The 19,389-nt window shown below is 35.8% G+C and overlaps 1 protein-coding gene across 5 annotated transcripts in view; it reads right to left on the bottom strand.

Moving 5' to 3' along the window:
• ADAMTS19 (ADAM metallopeptidase with thrombospondin type 1 motif 19) overlaps positions 1-19,389 on the bottom strand; it is a 241,930-nt gene that overhangs the window by 85,429 nt on the left and 137,112 nt on the right. For 4 of the 5 annotated variants that reach the window (XM_023254781.2, XM_045058633.1, XM_045058632.1 and 1 more), the window contains one exon: positions 5,657-5,758. The exons of the other annotated variant lie outside the window; for it this stretch is intronic. In XM_023254781.2, the coding sequence (XP_023110549.1) occupies positions 5,657-5,758 (102 nt within the window). The remainder of the gene's footprint in view (positions 1-5,656; positions 5,759-19,389) is intronic. 5 annotated transcript variants of the gene reach the window in all.

The raw sequence follows: 19,389 nt of genomic DNA, 5'->3' as shown, positions 1-19,389 counted from the left end.
TCTCATACAGTCTTGTGAAAACAGCCCACAGATATTTGCAACACAGCCCTGAGATTTCAGTCCTTATATCATAAGGAGAGGGGGTAAAGAGGGAACTTGAGGTGGCACAGCCAGGAAAGAAAAACCAACACATTCTAAGAAACAGAACAATTTAAGAGGGACAAACCACGAAAGCATAGAGTCATATATAGGAATGGAAAATAGCACATGAATGTTCTTCCATAACTGGAGTGGAACAGACATTTCAGCAAACTTAGCAACTGAGATGTGAAGACCCAGTGATTTTCTTCCCCTTATAATTAAAATTTTTAAAAGTATGACTTAATTTTAGCACTTTCCTTTTTCTGAAAGAGTTCCCATCAAATCTAAGCATTAACATTAACAGCAAGTTTTCTTTTGAAAGTGGTTTACTTGAATGACTTAGGTAATAGGATGCTTGGAAATTCTGTCATTTCCTTCCAATTATTCGGCAGCTTATTTTGTATCTGTTAACTGAGAAAGATAACCATGAAAGAAGAGAAAGGAATGTACTCATTCTCTTGTTTATATTTACATTTTCATTTGCTTTAAACAAAGGCAGCAAAAGAGGCAGTTTCTGTGGTCACTGAGGAATGGTTGCTAGGACTTGGAAGATAAATTATAATAATTCCTCCTTATTTCTGAAAAATCAGATATATGATGGTCCCAGCAAACATGTTAAAAGTAAAATTACTTGAACAAAATCATGTTGAGAACAGTAAGTTAATATTGGCAAAATTTAGATTAATGACTGTATAATGATGGGGGTTGAGCAAGCTGATCCTTCGAACTTAATGGCAACATGATTTTATACGGGATTTTGCAGAAATTGCAGAAACACTCTAATCTTTAAGTTTCCGAATTCAAAATGTGAATAATCATATTTACTTAACAGATTTTGCAGGAGTAGAATGAAGCACTACGCATAATGCACAGCCCACACTAAGGACTTAGTAAAGATTAACAATAATTAACTATGATACTGATAAATTGTATATACCATTATATTAACATGTTAGTAAGTTTCCAGAAATCTAACCAAAATTTTATTCATCCTGATCTTATCCATATTTCTTTAAAATTTATTTTGAGAATATGTTTTTAAGTGATGTTTTTAGAAAAGAGAATTCAGAAAACTGTATATTTGTGTGAGCCCAGTCAATGCTTTTCTATGCAATAACACAATTAGTTCCCGTAGATTTTTTTTCCCGATAATGTCAGTTTTTAAATTCAGCCTCTTTTAGACTCAAGATGTTTAATTTTTTTTTAATGTTTATTTATTTTTGAGAGAGACAGAGACTGAGTGTGAGTGGGGGAGGCACAGAGAGAGAGGCAGACAGAATCAGAAATGGGCTCCAGGCTCTGAGTTGTCAGCACAGAGCCCAATGTGGGGCTGGAACTCAGGAGCTGATAGGTCATCACCTGAGTTGAGGTCAAATGCTCAACCAAATGAGCCACCCAGGCGCCAGCCCCACATGGGATTTGAACTCAGGAGCTGTGAGATAATGACCTAAGCTGAAGTCAGACGCTCAACTGACTGAGTCACCCAGGCACCATTAGACTCAAGAATTTTTAAATCTATGCTCAAAAAAAAAAAAAATCTCAACAACTAATAGTGTATTGATAGGCACATTACATTGAGATTTTGTATGAAGATTGTCATTAAATTGAGATTTTGGGTGAATACAGAGTCTGAAAATTGCAGAAGGGGGAAAACATTCTTTTAAACAATTTACTGGCTTTAAAGATTTAACAATGTACTGCCCATTTACACACACACACACACACACACACACACAATCCAGAGTGAAAGGTGTCAAATTTCAATTGGTCCAATTGTTTTGGCCTACTTGAAGGGTGTTTATTTTCCTATAGGGCATCCCATAGCTCCTTGCTCACTTAGCAGCACACTGGCATTGAAAGGCTGGGCTCAGGTTCACAGCAGACTGAAACTCTGCTGGGAAAGACCAGCATCTGGACTTGTACATCATTTAACCTAGACCACACTGGGCAGATGAAGACAAATGGAAACAGATATGGAAGCTACATTTGCATAACACAAATCGGTGAAATCTGAAGAAAGAATTGCATAATATTTAAAGTTCATCACCTTGCAGAGAACCAACACTCTGGATGAAACTATGGAGAAACTGCCTTTGTGTCTTCTAGGTGATGCTGTTTTTCAACACAGAGGAAAGTGTTGAATGTTTTGTTTAAATCATTATATAATATATTCCATTTGGTTTATACATTAAAATGATCCTAATGATGCTTTTCATATATTTTCTTGCAGCATATTTTGCTTTATTCGTATTTTTTAGCCTCAAAAGAAGATGCTATGCATGGCTTAAAAAGCTCAAAATTTGTCATGTCTACTAATTCAGTCTGATTTATGAAAATGCTAAGGAAATATATAATAAAGGATATTTCTGGCACAATACATGACCTAAAAAATTGCCTGTAGTTCCATTCTATCAAATTTCTATGTGGACATATGTCTAGGAAGTTCATGAAAACATCTGATTGGAAGAGGTCTGTGATGATGTCAAAGGGAACATCATTCTCTAATCAAATCTTCTACAGAGACTGAGGAGACCAGAGGGGGAAAGAAGCCAATAAACTCTCTAAATATGCAAATTTGATTGTAAGGATATTACAGTCTTTATATTTTCAACAAAGGATGATGATGGTCATTTCAAGAGGCTCAATTTAAGAAAGTAAATAAACAAAATATATTATGTAGAATTCTTCAAAACGGGTTAAAATTTTACTAAATTTTTATTCAACTTTCCTTTCCCCTCCCCAAGTTCCTAGTAAGTATTGTCAGTGAAAAAACATACATGTCTTGGTTTTTGCCAAATCATTTATCAACTCTTTAACATCTGTTCAATGTAAATGTAAACACAGATGATAGTAGTATAAAGAGAAAAGGAGAAGAAAGAAAACAGGCTGTTTTTAATTTGGAAAATGCTGAGTATAAATAGTAGATAAATTCCCATCTTTCCAATTATTTTAAATCATAAAATTCTGTACACACCTTCAGACTTAATTATATACTCTTGGATGAACTAGTTATACAGCTAGGTTCACATCACTACACTGTACACATTATTAAAAAAATACAACATTTTGTAATGAATTATAAAAAAAAATGCCTAGCTTTGTTTCTTGGTTTGCAATGCACAAAGCTAGCAGGGTTTTGTGTGAGGTTGGATGCATTCAAATATTTTAGCACTTCAGCACTCATCTGCAGAGTGTTGGAAGCTATTTTCATGATGGCTCCTACAAAAGCTGGGACAGATGGCTATTTGAAGAAGCCCACATGGCCTCAGGAACTGAGAAGTTCATTAGTTATTTCAATACACAAAGCATTGCAGAACCACTAACAGATATTGTTAGCACAATTAGAGGGAAATAAAACATTTTCCTTTGGATGAGCAATTATAAATTTGATTGTTACAAGAATACATTTATTTTAGAGAATTCAAGAATGCAAATTATTCTCATAAGTATCAGAAGAAAAAACAATGGTAGAGAAATGTATAGGACATCAGTTTATAAAAATGAAGAGATTTTTATATTGCTAAAGCAGAACTAAATGAGATGAATGGTCTGTGTGAAGTTTGAAGAAGTAATGGCTAAATGTTTGGTTATCTCTGTTTATTACTGTTTTTGTGTTTCAGGGATGATAAAAATTATTGCTGGTGCAGAGTTTTATGATGCCAGCTATAAATTATACAGCATAATACCATGAGGCTTGCCCAGTATGCACATATTATTGTACTTTGGTGTATAACTTAAAAAAAAATAAAACCAACCCAAATTCAGACACTCCGTATAAACTCACAGAAAAACATCTGACACAGTCTGTAAACAACTGGCTGATAATTCACAGAAATTCCCTTTCAAGAAACTATTTCCTTATTGATTACATCTAGTGATAAAACATTGCTAGCCTTAAAAATACTCTGTATTTTAAAAATGTTACATTTTTTTAGTTAAAGATCTCAGAGAAGTAATAAATGATTACATGCTCATGACAAACAAAATCAAAGATGTCTAGGAAAAAGTCGTATTTATCCTCAGCTCCCCTGCTTTCATCCATCAAACCTATTTCCCTTCCAAGAGCTAACTATTAAATACAGTTTGGAGTTTATATTTTCAAGCCATTTTCTATGAATTTAGGAATATATACCCTGTGTGTGTGTGTGTGTGTGTGTGTGTGTGTATGTGTGTGTGTTCAAAACTTTTTTTTTGTAAATGTCAAATGGTATCATAAAGTATCAATTTTTCTGACGTGCCTATGTATTAACCAACATGTCTTATAGATCTCTTCAGTCTGTATGTATATATATCTACCTTATTCTTTTAACAGCTACATTGTAACCATTCCTCACCTCATGAATATTTTCATGGTTTCTCACTCCTCACCATTGCAAATTGCATCCTTACATAAGCATTTGTGTGTGTGTGTGTGTGTGTGTGTGTGTGTGGTATTTCTATTGTGTCCATTTTTAAAAACAATGTGCTTTTAAACTAGCACTCTATATTACTTCATTTATTTCACTAAGTATTTCACTCCCAGTAACCTTTATGTTGTTGTTTCTTTTTAAACGTAATAAAAATGTATGTTCTGCAGAGGCAAGGTTTCAGATCTCACATTTAATTCCCTTCACAGAATAAAAAGTAGAAAATAAGGTGAGTTATTGAACTGTTATCTTTTGATTAACTACAATTATACATTTAGATGAGAGCTATCTCCTTCAGATACTTTCACAGAAAGTATTTTTCCACAGCAATAATTTTGATATGGAAATCACAAGAAATTTAACTTTTCAACACCAATTATCTTGATATGTAAACGTGAACTAATAAATTCCTATAACTTCAAGAAGCGCATTAAACAACTCAGACAGCCACATATTTACTAATCTTTAAAATATCAATTAGAGGGGCGCCTGGGTGACTCAGTCCGTCAAACATTTGACTTTGGCTCAGGTCATGATCTCACAGTTCATGAACTCAAGCCTTGCGTCAGGCTCTGTGCTGACAGTTCAGAGCCCAGAGCCTGCTTCAAATTCTGTGTCTCCCTCTCTCTCTGCCCCTTCCCCACTAACACTCTGTCTCTGTCTCTCTCTCTCAAAAATAAACATTAAAAACTAAACTAAACTAAACTAAAAATAAAATAACATGTCGATTAGAATATTTTACTTATGATGCTTGAAATGACAAGGAAAAATTATCCTCAGTCACTCTTCTGGGACAATGTTTTATACCTGAAAGGACTCATCAGCTCTGCAAGTTCTCCTATTTATGCTATTTATGCTATTGTTTGTCGTCATTTTACCTGTGTTTAATTTAATAAATTCATTTTTTGGCGAAACTAACACATACATCCTTCAACATTGTTGTAATCAAACACAATAAAAAATAATTGCATTTATATTAACAAAATGACCAAGCTGTGAAACACATAAAAGTAAACAGTGAAAATGAATGAAATGCTGAAAGCTTTATAGATACTGAAAGTATTTCACTAGTGTTGAGATGGATAAATATGCAACGGGCAGAAGGAGATGTGAGTTTCTTGAGTTTCATTCACTATTCTTACTAACTACAGGTGGGTCACGTGACTTACCTTACCAGCGTCACAGTCCGTTCCATCCATGGGTGGATCGAGCTTGGTTCTGCATTCTTTCTCACCCTCTACCTTGCACCACAACCCTGTGCAAATAAGATGCTGAAAACAAGGCCACAATAACTCATAAGGAGGAGGCATCACATTTTTGATGTGAAGTCAATAAATTTTGGAAAAAAGTGACTTTGACAGAATAACAAGAAATTGTTGGAAGAAAAACAGGCTCTAGGTACTTTGCATTTACAATTATAGTTGAATAGCATAGGCTTATTTATAGTGATGAGAATGTTGATACATAAGAACAGAAAATCTGTTTAATATGTTTCATTGTCTTTACATTTCTTTAAAACACACGTGATTATGGGGCGCCTGGGTGGCTCAGTCCGGTAAGTGTCCGACTTTGGCTCAGGTCGTGATCTCTGATTCACGGGCTGGACACCTGCATCAGGCTCTGTGCTGGCAGCTCAGAGCGTGGAGCCTGCTTCACCGATTCTGACTCCCTCTCTCTCTGCCCTTCCCCTGCTCGTACTGTGTGTGTCTCTCTCTCAAAAATAAATAAAACATTAAAAAAAATTTTTTTTAAAAACCGCATGTGATTATGCAAGACTAAGTAGCCACAACAGACCAGCGTGAGCTAAAAACCATTATTTATACTATTCTAGAAACCAGGCTGGAAGAATAAAAGTGAAGCGTTTGTGGTATGAATTTAGGTCCTGCTGTCTTAAAGCCTGTCCTCACTTACGCTCCGTTTTATGCTTAAAAATTACAGGATTATTTAATCCCATAGCCTTAGCTCTTGACACAATGCAGACTCTGAATGGGTATGTTTTTGTTATCAGTCATTTTTACCTCATTCTGAATGAGTTCTAGATCTCCAGGCTACAATGAACTTTTTCTGGGGAAAAGTTAGAGGGAATAACAAATACTGGGATAAGGCAGCAGAGACATAGCAACAGTGAAAGGAGACTTTCCAGAAATGCAGGAGGCAAGACCGTCAGAAACCCACGCCATAGCTCTAGCCACTGCCAGCACGGAGACATAGTGAAGCACACGGCACATCCACATTTTAACTGTGATTAATGTAGAGTGAAGATGGCTGTGTTACTCCCTGTCCAGATACACGGAGAAGAAAGTGGAAGAGAACAGATCAATAAAGACAACAAGTAACGGCGATGTGAACGGCGCAGTCACGTTAAGTGTGAGAAGACCAGTGTACTGGGAAAAGGCATGTAACGGACGGGAGTAGCGAACAAGGATTTTTTTTTTTAATTTTTTGTTCAACGTTTATTTATTTTTGGGACAGAGAGAGACAGAGCATGAACGGGGGAGGGTCAGAGAGAGAGGGAGACACAGAATCGGAAACAGGCTCCAGGCTCTGAGCCATCAGCCCAGAGCCTGACGCGGGGCTCGAACTCATGGACCGCCAGATCGTGACCTGGCTGAAGTCGGACGCTTAACCGACTGCGCCACCCAGGCGCCCCCGAACAAGGATTTTAAAGAGGGACGGACCAGATATGGATTGCCAGGAAGGGCTAGGGACTCTGTATTTGGAGGGAAAAAGAGGCCACTCAGCAGTGGTCCAGCAGGTTGATAAGACAAAAAGGCTATTTTAGGAGGCTTATGCTGATGGTGTATGCAAAACAGACTGAAAATCACTGCAAAGTAAAAATTAACTAATGACCCGAGTCTATTAAATACTTTGGAAAAGGTATATTTAAACGAACATTTTAAACAGGTCAGTTACAATTCCAATACTGAATTTGTCACAAGGCCTGAAATATTATTTTCCTATTCTTCCTTTCTTTAAAAATATAGATTCCTGAAGTGTTTGTAAGCTCTTAAAAATTATACAGTGTCTGGCAAGAGTAGGATAGATTTTATTCACTTTATTTTATCTGCTGGGATAATTTTTCTGCTTCAAAATATTTTATCCAAATAGATCTTACTATATTTAGGAGATGATTCAGCTTAATGTAAGTGCTTTATTTACACGTATCATTTACCAAAAATTCATCCAGGGATTTATTTTAAAGAATGCCAATGTCTAAATCAAATTGCTTCTTTGCAATATTTTAGACTCTTTAAAATAAACAGGTTGTTTATCATGTACTTTTGTGTACACATTTATATCTCAATGAATGGCTCTCTAACCTGGGAATTACAGTTCCTAAATGTAATTTTCCCCCTTACTACCTTACTGTGAAGGATGTCTTATAATCATGGGATCAAATGCTGAATTTTCCAACGAAGAAAAACTGCTTCATGTGTATTCAATAAATTTTGCTTTATGTGTATTATAGCATGAGTTATTTTTGTCAAGTTCGTTAGTTAACAAAGGCATATTGAACAAAAAAGCAAATCTTCTATACTGTAATTTTATAATCATACTTGCTTGTTGAACACTGTTGGTGGTCTAAATTCTGACCTTCACCCATTATCTGCTATTCAAAACAGCAGGTACTCTAATTGATTCCCACTTGAGTCAGTGGGAACATAAAAGCAAACTTGGCAGCTGTTCAAGATAAGCACAGTCATGAAGAATAAATCTCTCATAGAGGAGATCTCTTTACTCTTTATGTTCTGCCGGTCCAGGGATCTTTTGGTAAGTAAATTACAGCCTCATTCTTGAAAATGACTCAGATTCTGGGTTTCAAACTGAACCGTCAAAAGTAACACAGGAAAATGTGTGTGATAGGAGAGCTATGTTGTATCAAGCCTTTTCTTCAGATAAAAAGGGGCAAGAACCAAACACTCCATGTGTTAGGCTGGAGTCAAATATTTTTTTTGAAATTTAATTGCTGAAACCACTTCATGTATCAATTAAGAAAAGAACTTTAAAACTTCAAACACTTTGCACAGGAATCCAGAAATGCACACCTCAGCTTTTCCTAGAAAACGAATAAATAACAATACTCTTTTTTAAAAATTCTTCCATAATAGGAAAAGACCATTAAAAGCATATAATAGGAATTTTGATGTTTATCTCAAGTAGGCTTTTAAAATGTTTACATGAAAATATTATATGTTTTAAAAGAAATTATTTAAGTGGAAGATTAATTGCCCATGTATAAAAAATTATAAATTTTATCTTCAATAACCTATACTCATATCTTTCTTTATAGCAAATAGTTCCATTAAGATATTCTGAAATTTATGTTAAAATAAAAAAATCTTAAGTGCATGCATACGGAAGTAACAATTAAATCTTGTACATGTAACTTCTGGTTCTTCCACTAATTTTCTTCCAAAATACAATTTCAGTATTTGATAGCAAATGTAATTCAGTGTGGGATAATACTTTTAAAAATATTATTTTCCACCACAGAACACTGTAGTAATTTTAAGGGTAGAAGAGAAGAAAGGGGGGTGAGGTACTTAAAAAAACAGAAAACAAAGACTCAAAAGGAATAATATCAAGTTGAAATCTAGTTCTTTGTAAATACTAATAAAATTGGAAATTAAGCAAGAAAAAAGAAAGCAAAAAAAAATCCACTATTAGGAATAAAATGAAAGTGTAACTACAGATAATGTCAAGTTTAATTTTTTAATTGTTTTTTAACATTTGTTTATTTTTGAGAGACAGAAAGAGAGCATGAACTGGGGAGGGGTAGAGAAAGAAGGAAACACAGAACCTGAAGCAAGCTCCAGTCTGAGTTGTCAGCACAGAGTCTGATGTGGGGCTTGAACCCACGAACAGTGAGATCATAACCTGAGCCAAAGTCAAATGCTTAACCAACTGAACCACCCAGGCACCCTGATAATGTCAAGTTTAAACAGAAATAAAAAGACATGAACTACTTTATACCCATAAACTTGACAACTTTCATGAAATGAAATGATACTTTTAAAACACTTATTAAAAACTTACTAAAATGGACCCAAGAAGAAACAGAGAAGCTGAACTATTCTGTAATCATAAAATAGTTAAAACTGATTGTTATATATCTTCCCATAAAGAATACATCTGGTCCAAAAACTAACAATCTTTCAAAAAACATAGATTCTCAATTTACATAAGCTCTCAGAGAACAGAAAAAGAAGGAACACTCTTAAACACACATTATGATATCCAAACTAGACAGGGATTTCAAAAGAAAATACAAATATTAATCTACTTTATTTATTAATCTAGATTTAAATGTTAAACAAGTTTTAACAGACTGAATCCAGCAATTATTAAAAAAAAATGCAATGCCATGACCAAGGTGGGTTTTTTCTCAGAACACAAGTTACTGTAATATTAAACATTTGATGAATGTAATCAAGTATATCAATAATTTTAATATCTATGAATTTTGTGTCTGTGGGTACAAAGCAAATAATACAATTCAATATCCACTCATTGAAAAAAATCTTAGCAAAGTAGCCATTGAAGGAAATGTCTTCACAATTACTGGACACCTATGAAACTCTACATTAAACATCATAAAACATTTAAATGTTGGAAGTTTTCTTTTAAAATTAGGAAAATGGCAAAGATAGCATCTTGGCATCAACATAAGGAAGTGAGTACATGATGTATTCAAAGTGGCAAGAGGGTAAAAATGACTGTCAATGTAAACTCCTGAACTCAGCTAAAATTTTATTCAAGACTGAAGGTTAAATAAAGATTTTCAAGGAAACAAAAACTGAGTATTTACCACCAACAGATCTTCTCAAAAGGACCTTCTAAATGATGTATTTCAAGAAGGAATATGATATCATAGGAAAGGACTGAAAAACAATGGTGCGCAAAGAGACTGATAAAAATGAGGATAAGTCTAAATAAATGTTGACTATGGAAAGCAACAATAACTGGATTTTAGCCAATGTTATACAACTTGCTCGCAGTGGGAAACAATGCTAGAAATCAACTTATTTACATCTCAAAAACTTTATCCTTTCACAAAGAAGATTTGGCCACTAGTAGTTGAATAAGCTTGATGTTTTCTCTTTTACCTCCCCTACTCCACATACTTCAAGATTGTTAGTGGCAGAGTTGAGTAATAGACATGGAGAAAAATGTAGTCCATGCCCAGTCAACAAGTGAAGCAGCAAGCTGCAAAGGACTCCTCAACAGAACATATCAGAAAGTGTTAAAGACAGTTAAGGAGAGGGGCGCCTGGGTGGCGCAGTCGGTTAAGCGTCCGACTTCAGCCAGGTCACCATCTCACGGTCCGTGAGTTCGAGCCCTGGGTCAGGCTCTGGGCTGATGGCTCAGAGCCTGGAGCCTATTTCCGATTCTGTGTCTCCCTCTCTCTCTGCCCCTCCCCCATTCATGCTCTGTCTCTCTCTGTCCCAAAAATAAATTAAAAAAAAAAAAAAGACAGTTAAGGAGTAAAAAAAAAATTAGAGAAAGGATAACTGTCAGTACGTAGTTAATGAAGCCCCAAAGAAAAGAGTGAAAAGTAAAAAGGAACTATTTGAAGTATTTGAAAGAAAAATGATCCCAAAGTTCCTAGTATGAAAGAGACACATAGGATAAAAAAGACTCTCCTTCTGTAAAGTTCCCCAAAGACCAACCATCCTGTAGATCACAACCATAAATTGTGGACAGAATACAAAAAACAATTTCATGGTGGTTCTGGAGAATAAACAAAGGTAGGTGAACCATTTAGGGGAGCTGAAGGAATTGGTACAAGTTGCATTTACCATCTTTGCAGCTTTGATCTGACAGTGGGCTGTGGTCATGGCCTGACACTAAAAGGCTAAAGCAACCATGAAAGCATGCTGTCTTTTTAGATTTGTAAAGACAAAAGCTGCGGGGGTAGAAGCTGCCAAAAACTGAAAGGACAATCTCAAAAGGAAGAAAGAGAAGCCTGTCTTCAGCTGGCACCTGACACACACATACACGGACCACACTCCATATAGCCCAGATACGGAAAAAGTGAACTGACTGAAGATATGAGCTGTTTGTTATCCACAGGAGGTAAGACAAAGTTTCCAGTTTCAATCTAATACTTAATTCTCTGGGTGGGGGGCTGGGGGGGCATGGTGGGTGAGTGGGGAGAAGAGACACTCTTTAGAGGAATATAACAGAATTCAGAGTACCTACAACAGAGGTCAGCAAACTTTTTCTGTAAAGTGCCAAAGAGTATATATTTTAGGCTTATGGACTATATGGTCTCCGTTGCAACTATTCAACACTGCCACCATACCTGAAGGTGGCCAAAGAGAAGATATGATAAATAGGGATGACTGTGTTCTAGTAAACCTTTATTTACAAAAATAGGCAGCCAGTCACCAGGCTACAGTTTGTAAATTAATGTATTAATACATGATGTCTTAATATATTCATATTGCAGAACAAAACATGTCTACACAAATAATCATTCACAATAATCAGAGTAGCCTTACTAATAATAGCTAATATTCCAGATGTTTACTAAGAGATGAGGTAATAAAGACAATAGATTATCTACTAGTGGAATACTATTTACCATGAGAGAAAAACTAATTACTGACATACATAAAAATGCACAAAGAATGTACAACTATTGAATGCAGAGAAAATTTTGGTTTTTCTAACAGAAAGTGGTAAAGGAGTAGAGTAAAAATATAATATAAATATGAAATACTAACATAAAACAGGCTGACAGAACAAAAAATCCCCATAAAATGAATTTAAATAAATGTAAAAATGTTAAATTAGCTGACAAAAATACAAAAAAAAAACTACTACATTTGTTTAAACAGAAAAATATAAAACCTAGCTACTGCTTTTCTCTAGTGAACATATCTCTCTATATCCATATCCAGAGTTATAGTTATATCTGGAAAGGTTGAAGATAGAGGTTTGGAAAATATTAGCCAGGAGAGAAGTTTTTATGTCAGACAAAATAGATTTTAAAGTACAAGTCATAAAAAAATGGATAAGATAAATCAGATCAAACAGATGAAAAACTGTGTGTATATACCCAGTAATATAACTCAACATTGGTTTGTGAGCATAATTTGTTCTGGCAACATGCTTGTAATCCAAAGCACGTGTATATCAAAGTGAATTTCAAGAACCATTGGCTCAGTTATGATCATGTGACTTTCTACATCACGTCATACTTGTATTGCAAGACTTCCTCATTTATCAAGTTAAAATTCATTAGAAATGTTTGCTCATCTTGCAGAACACTCAAAGAACAAGTTACTCACAGTCCTAGGTTTTACTATATATATATATATATATATATATATATATATATATATATATATGTATGTCAGTTGTAATAAAACAAGTGACAGAATTAAAGGTAGAAATAAATAAATCAACAGTTAGAGTTGGGTATTTAAGTGCATGACCATCAGCGACTAACAGAGCTATCAAACCAAAATAAGCAAACAAGTAGATATTCTGAATACTATTAATACGTTTCATCTTAGACCTACTGACAAATAATAAACTTTAAAGAACACATATTCAAGTACACATGGAACAATTACTAAAATGTATCCTGTATTTCATTAAACAGGAAACTTCAGTACATTTTAAAGAACTGGCATCATCTACACTATTTCACCTTCTTGCAGTGTGATAAAAATAGGTATAAATAATAAATGTTATCTTTTAAAAATTCTCTGCATGAATAGGAAAAACAAACCCAAAGTGTTTCTGGTGCTAAAGAAATGTTTAAGCTAAAAGGAAATGAATGTACCATATAAGGATTTAGTTCTTTAAATTAAAATTTCAAATTAATTCTTTAAATTAGTTAATTCTTTAAATTAAAGTAGGGAAAAAAGTGTATAAGACGGAAAAACAAAGAAACTAATAAAAAATAAAAACACAAGATTAATGAGAAAATTTGATGGATTCGTCCACCTCAAAATTAAAAGACAAAGGGCAGTGTGTAAAAACGTAACACACAAATAACACACTATTAATAAGTAAGCAGTAATTCTCACCTAGATTATAGAAAGAAATCCTGCAATTCGGCAAGAAAAACAGAACACTAGAAAATGGGTGAAAATGTAGATAGGCAATTTACAAAGATAGGGGCTTAAAAAATAAAAGCCCGTGTCAATTAAAAAGAGGAAAAAATGAGTTCTATGAAAAGAAATTAAACAGCTGGATTATGCAGTCTAATCAGCTGCCATGAAACTCATGTGCTCACAGCCTGTGTAAGGGCTGAAGCCGAAGGGGAAGATGAAGCTTAGCTTAGAATGGAAACATTTAGAATCAATTCTGGGTAATTTTAAAATTATAATTTTATTGATCTCATAGGAAGGAAGGATTTAAAATTTACAACTTCATCAATGTTGACAATATCATTTATCAATAATGCTACCTTAGTTGCCACAATGATTACTAGCCATCAAGGGCAATTTCATGCCATGTCTTTTTCAGTCCAAATTCCTGCTGGTTCTGGAATTTCAGAGTGCCAAATCAGACACTCAGTCTTCTAGAATTCTTTGTAAGTTACCGCTTTTCAACGTCAACCTCTTCACTAGATCACATGATAGGTTTTAGAAAGTCCATTGCCTTTGACGTATCAACTCAATGTAAGAGACATATGAAACTGGAACTTTCCTTGTTCCTTTTTTTGTCACCACATGATTTTATCAGAGTAGAAAGTTTTCTATATGATATACTATGCATATAGTATATCATTCAGTTCACAATGTGCCTCCTCCAAAACCAAAGTCAGAACCTTATGTTTCTTGGAGGTCTTCAATTTTCAACACACTTCCTCTTACTCAAAACATACAACTCAGGGGGCCTGAGTGGCTCAGTTGGTTAATCATCCGACTTTGGCTCAGGTCATGATCTCACCGTCTGTGAGTTTGAGCCCCACCTGAGGCTCTGAACTGACAGTATGGAGCCTGTCTGGGATTCTCTCTCCCTCCCCACCTCCCTGACCCTCCCCAACTCGCTCCCACACTCACTCCCTCTCTCAAAATAAATACACTTAAAAAAATGCAATTCTCATGCAGCCACTTCTTACTGTTTCCTGGGTAACAGCCATGCTTCTGAAGTCTGAGCCAGGGTTCGTGACTTTAGGAAGCTACTAGGCTGACTTGCTTCTTATGGATCTGGCTCAGCCACAAGATGCCAGGTGGCCCAAAGGTACCAACAAGAAGTCAGCGTATTAAGTCCGAAGAGTGAGCTAGTATCGCTGGAGGTCAAGTTAAACATTGCCTTTATGCCTCAGCAGATGCCTAATGCCCTTAAACATTCTGCACATGTAAGTTACTATATCCTAAGGGTAAATCTGCATTACTAATTAGAGCAGCATAAACGTAGTGTTGGGAGTCTCTCGTGCTTGTGTATAACTCACATACTTCCCGGCTAACTCAAATACTATGCACCAACTACTGTGGTCTCTAAGATTCTACCACAGACACACAGGTTGAAAAGCTGGTATGAGTCCACACTCTGACAGCGTGATACTTATATACAACTGACTGGAAGTGGGATGGTCATAGGATGCCTGATTCACTCACATATAAGATGTGAAACACAAACTATCTTTATAGGCTGGTTTTTGTGTAATCACTGAGTTAACACTGAATAACATTTAGATTATCTTCATGCTATCTTGGCATATTATATAAGACTTGACTGTATGAATGAAAATTTAGAATCTTTATTCCATCATTTAGCTGATTCGCTTATTCATTTAACAAATATTTATTGAGCACTCTTTTAGGTGCTAGAGATACAGTGATAAAAGGACTGATAGAGACCTCCTTTGGTGTTATGAAGCCTGTCTTCTGAAGAGACTTTTTTTTAACTTTATTTATTTTGAGAGAGAGAGGGAGAGAGAGGGAGGGAGGGAGTGCATGAGTGGAGCCCGGGCAGAGGGAGAGACAGACAGAGAGGGAGAGAAAGAATCTCGAGCAGGCTCTGTGCTGTCAGCGCAGAGCCACCGTGGGGCTCAATCTCACAAATCCTGAGATCAGGATCTGAGCCAGAATCAAGAGCCAGTCACTTAACCAACTGAGCCACCTAGGCACCCCTAAAGAGCCTTGTTTTATACAAAGGCTGGATGACTGGCTGATATGGTGACTCCATGAGTATCCACTTGAAGGTGTATGTGTGTGGCTTAACCAGGAAAATTATCCAGCATTCTACACTTAAAACTATTTCCCTTATATTTTTAAGTTCTTCCTCCTGACACTTATTATATGTTCAGGTGTTTCCAAAGAGCTCCAACTAACAGAACCAAATCCTGTGGGAAAAACAAATCAACTGCATATTTTCAGACTTCCTTTTACTCCCCTCTTCTGCTTTTGGAATAGCTAATCATTTCCACTTTGAAAAATGTCTTCACTGAGCCTCCGTGATCTTACTTTCTCTTGGTTCCATTCCTACCAACAGACTTCTTCAGAGTTTTAATTGTTGCTTTTTTCTTATGTGCCTCATCTCCAAATACGGTAATCACCGAATTCTCAGTCTCAGGACTTTTTCATTTCTATCTAACTCCTTTCCTGTTGTGATCATTTAGTATCACATCTTCATTATCACCTGCTTGTTGAGGTTTCCACAGAAATATCTATCCTGGACCTACTTCCAAATCTATTTGGATGTCTATGAGCATCTTAAACTTAAAAAAAGACTAAAACCCCATTCCAGGGCAAGCATTCTGCTTTCTTTTTGTCTCTTTCCATAATCTTCCTGATATAAATGCACAGCTGGCTCTCCGTCTTCAGATCTCTAAATAAATGTCACCTCCAGGAGGCCTTCCCAGATTACCCTATATAAAAGAAGATCATCCCCACTCTCTCATTCCTAGTTTTTACTCTTTATCCTTCTTACCTGGGTTTACATTTCTACAAAACACTTATTACCAACTGACATGTTATAAATGTATTTGCTAAAATGTATTTATACGTGTTTTTACCTAGGGACACCTGGGTGGCTCAGTCGGTTTAGTGTCTGACTCTTGATTTTGGCTCAGGTCATGATGCCCGGATCATGGGATCAAGTCCCACATCAGGCTCTGTGCTAAGTGTGGAGCTGTTTGGTATTCTCTCTCTCTCTCTCTCTCTCTCTCTCTCTCTCTCTCTCTCTCTCTCCCTCTGCCCCTCTCCCCTGCTAGTGCACGCACTCTCTCTCTCTCTCTCTCTCTCTCCAAAATAAGAAATAATTTTAAACTTTTTGCCTGTTTTTTGCACCAAAAATGTAAGCTCCATGAGAGGTGAGGTCTTCCTCATTCCCTGCTCTATTATTAGTGTACAGATATGTGCTTGAAAAAGAGTTGGAATTCAATATTTATCAAATTAGTAACTGAATTTGTAAATAAACTCTTCAATGGCACTATTTATCTGGTTACTACACTTTGCACTAATTTGCAATTGAAATGATGATTTTCAATGGTTGTATCATAAAACTATTTTAGAGTCCCAGAAGTCCATTCTCTCAGCCCCAAGACTTGGAAAGATAACATAGTCCAACTTCTTGTTCTATACAGTGTATCTTAAAGAGAAAAAAGTTTTGACTAAGTCTATGTGACGAATAAGAGGTGGAACCATTGTCAAACACTGGGTCCACGCCCCTCCAGTCAGTGTTCTCCAATCAAACCCTGACTCAGAGGTATTGCTTTTCCTTGGCTACCACAGCAATCCAATTCTTTTTGGTGTTATTTTAAAAATAATTTTAATACATATTACACAGAGGTGGAAGCAAGGAAAAAACTGATTTTATAAATAAAAGCGTCACACATATAAAGCTTGAATATATAAAAAGGAAAACATTTCTGAATACCTAAATCTAAAACTCAATTTAACTTGAAAAATGCCCAGCTTAAAACAAAGCAACATCCTAGGAAATTGAGAAACATAGATTTAAAATCCTATAACAAACACTTATATTTTCAGAGATGGAAAAAAATCCATGCAGGTAGGATAGTGAGAAATAACATATAAATAGAGCAAAAAGCTTAGAAAAATAAAAAAAAAGCAATCAAGATATTTCTTAATCCTGATGATACAGGCACAGTAGCAGAAGAAATGAATTGAGTCCAAACACAGGATATGATCTATGATTTTAACCCATAAAGAAGTTTGAGTTCCCCAAGAGGCAATAAAACATAGCAGTTTAAATGTACTCCATTGCTTGGATTTGCACCTAACACTCTTTCTTGATAGGTATAAGAACTTAATTGTTAATACTTAACTTCTACGGGCCTTAAATTGTTGATCTGTAAAATAGAATTGAATAATAACTATACTTTTTATGGGAATCAAATTAGATCATAAATATAAATGATTTATGTACTATGTGGCAGATATTTTATAGTTGGAAATATTGTACAATGGTATTAGGAAAATTTAACCAACTACAATATAAAATAAATTCTAAAAGCTTTTAAAGATAATGTTTGTGAAAATAATGTAAAATTTACCAAAATCATGCTTGTGGTTGATCATTTGCAGTGTCTAACACTTGGGGTACTTTGTAAAACATGAAAGTCTTCCATTTATCATCTCTATCAATTCTCTCTACCACATGAATTGAAACTTCCTCCCAAGTATTTCTACAATGGTAACCATGAACAGCCCAGTTTGTTTTCCAAAACAATGCCAATTTCAGCAGATGAAAATGTACCTGCCTGAAAACATTCATTTTGCCATGAAGATTTAAGGAAGACTGTAACCCACTTTTTTGATTGTCTAAAGGTCCTGAATGAGCGTAGAGTGAACAAGGTTGGTAGATGACATCAGGGAGGTATCAAGGACAGACTGTACAAAGCCAAGCTCCTACTGTTGCAGTGATCACACCTGACGCTAAGTTCTAAGGAGTCATAGCTGTGCTACATGTAAACCCTTGGGAACAAGTCACAATTACACACCTACACCAGCCATTCCCTTTTGAGCTCCATCACTGCCAGATGGATATTATGGTCGATATATCTTTTGACAAGTCACATTTTTTTAACGTTTATTTATTTTTGAGAGAGAGAAATACACTGGACGTGACAAGGGGAGAGGCAGAGAGAGAGGGAGACACAGAATCTGAAGCTGGCTCCAGGCTCTGAGCTATCAGCACAGAGCATGATATGGGGCTCGAACTCACGGACTGTGAGATCATGACCGGAGCCGACGTCAGATGTTTAATCAACTGAGCCACCCAGCCGCCCATTGACAAGTCACACTTAATGCGGCTCCAACTCCTTCATACACCCACTTCTTTTAATCTTAAGTCAAGTATTCACTGAGTGCCTACCACGTGCCAGCCACTGGACTAGACGCCGTAGAAACATTCTCTGTTCTCATGGAGTTCACACACTAGTGTGGGGAATGGATGAGAAGAAAATAATAAGTGAACAAGTCCTTTAATAAGAACTACAAAGAAGAGAGAGCATAAAATATGTCATAATGCCATATACTTGTTGACTTATAATGGATTTTAATTATGCTGCCAGTAATCCAAACAGCATTATCTTCCACAGGCGAAAAATTCTTTGAGGCAATCACTGAAACTTAGGTAGAATGAAATACAGCTACCAATTCACTCTAAGCACGACTATTGGTTTATTCCTGCAATACAAAGTGTGTGTGTGTGTGTGTGTGTGTGTGTGTGTGTGTGTGTGTGTGTGTGTTGGGAAGAGGTGGGAAGGGATGAGCAGCTAAGGGAGGGGCAGCAGAAAAAAAGGAGAAAAGAAAGAAGGGAAAGTAAAAAGAGCTAAAATTCTTACATCAATTAATGTCATTTTGCTCAATCTTTCAGACTTCCTATTTTCTACACTGGTACAACTGGCCTATCTGAGTAATTAGTGGCCATGTGAATACTAATACATAGACAAGACTTAAGTTTCCCA

This window comes from Felis catus, chromosome A1 (genome assembly GCF_018350175.1).
Source record: "Felis catus isolate Fca126 chromosome A1, F.catus_Fca126_mat1.0, whole genome shotgun sequence".
Classification (NCBI taxonomy): domain Eukaryota; kingdom Metazoa; phylum Chordata; class Mammalia; order Carnivora; family Felidae; genus Felis; species Felis catus.
This window is presented reverse-complemented; position numbering and strand designations above follow the sequence as displayed.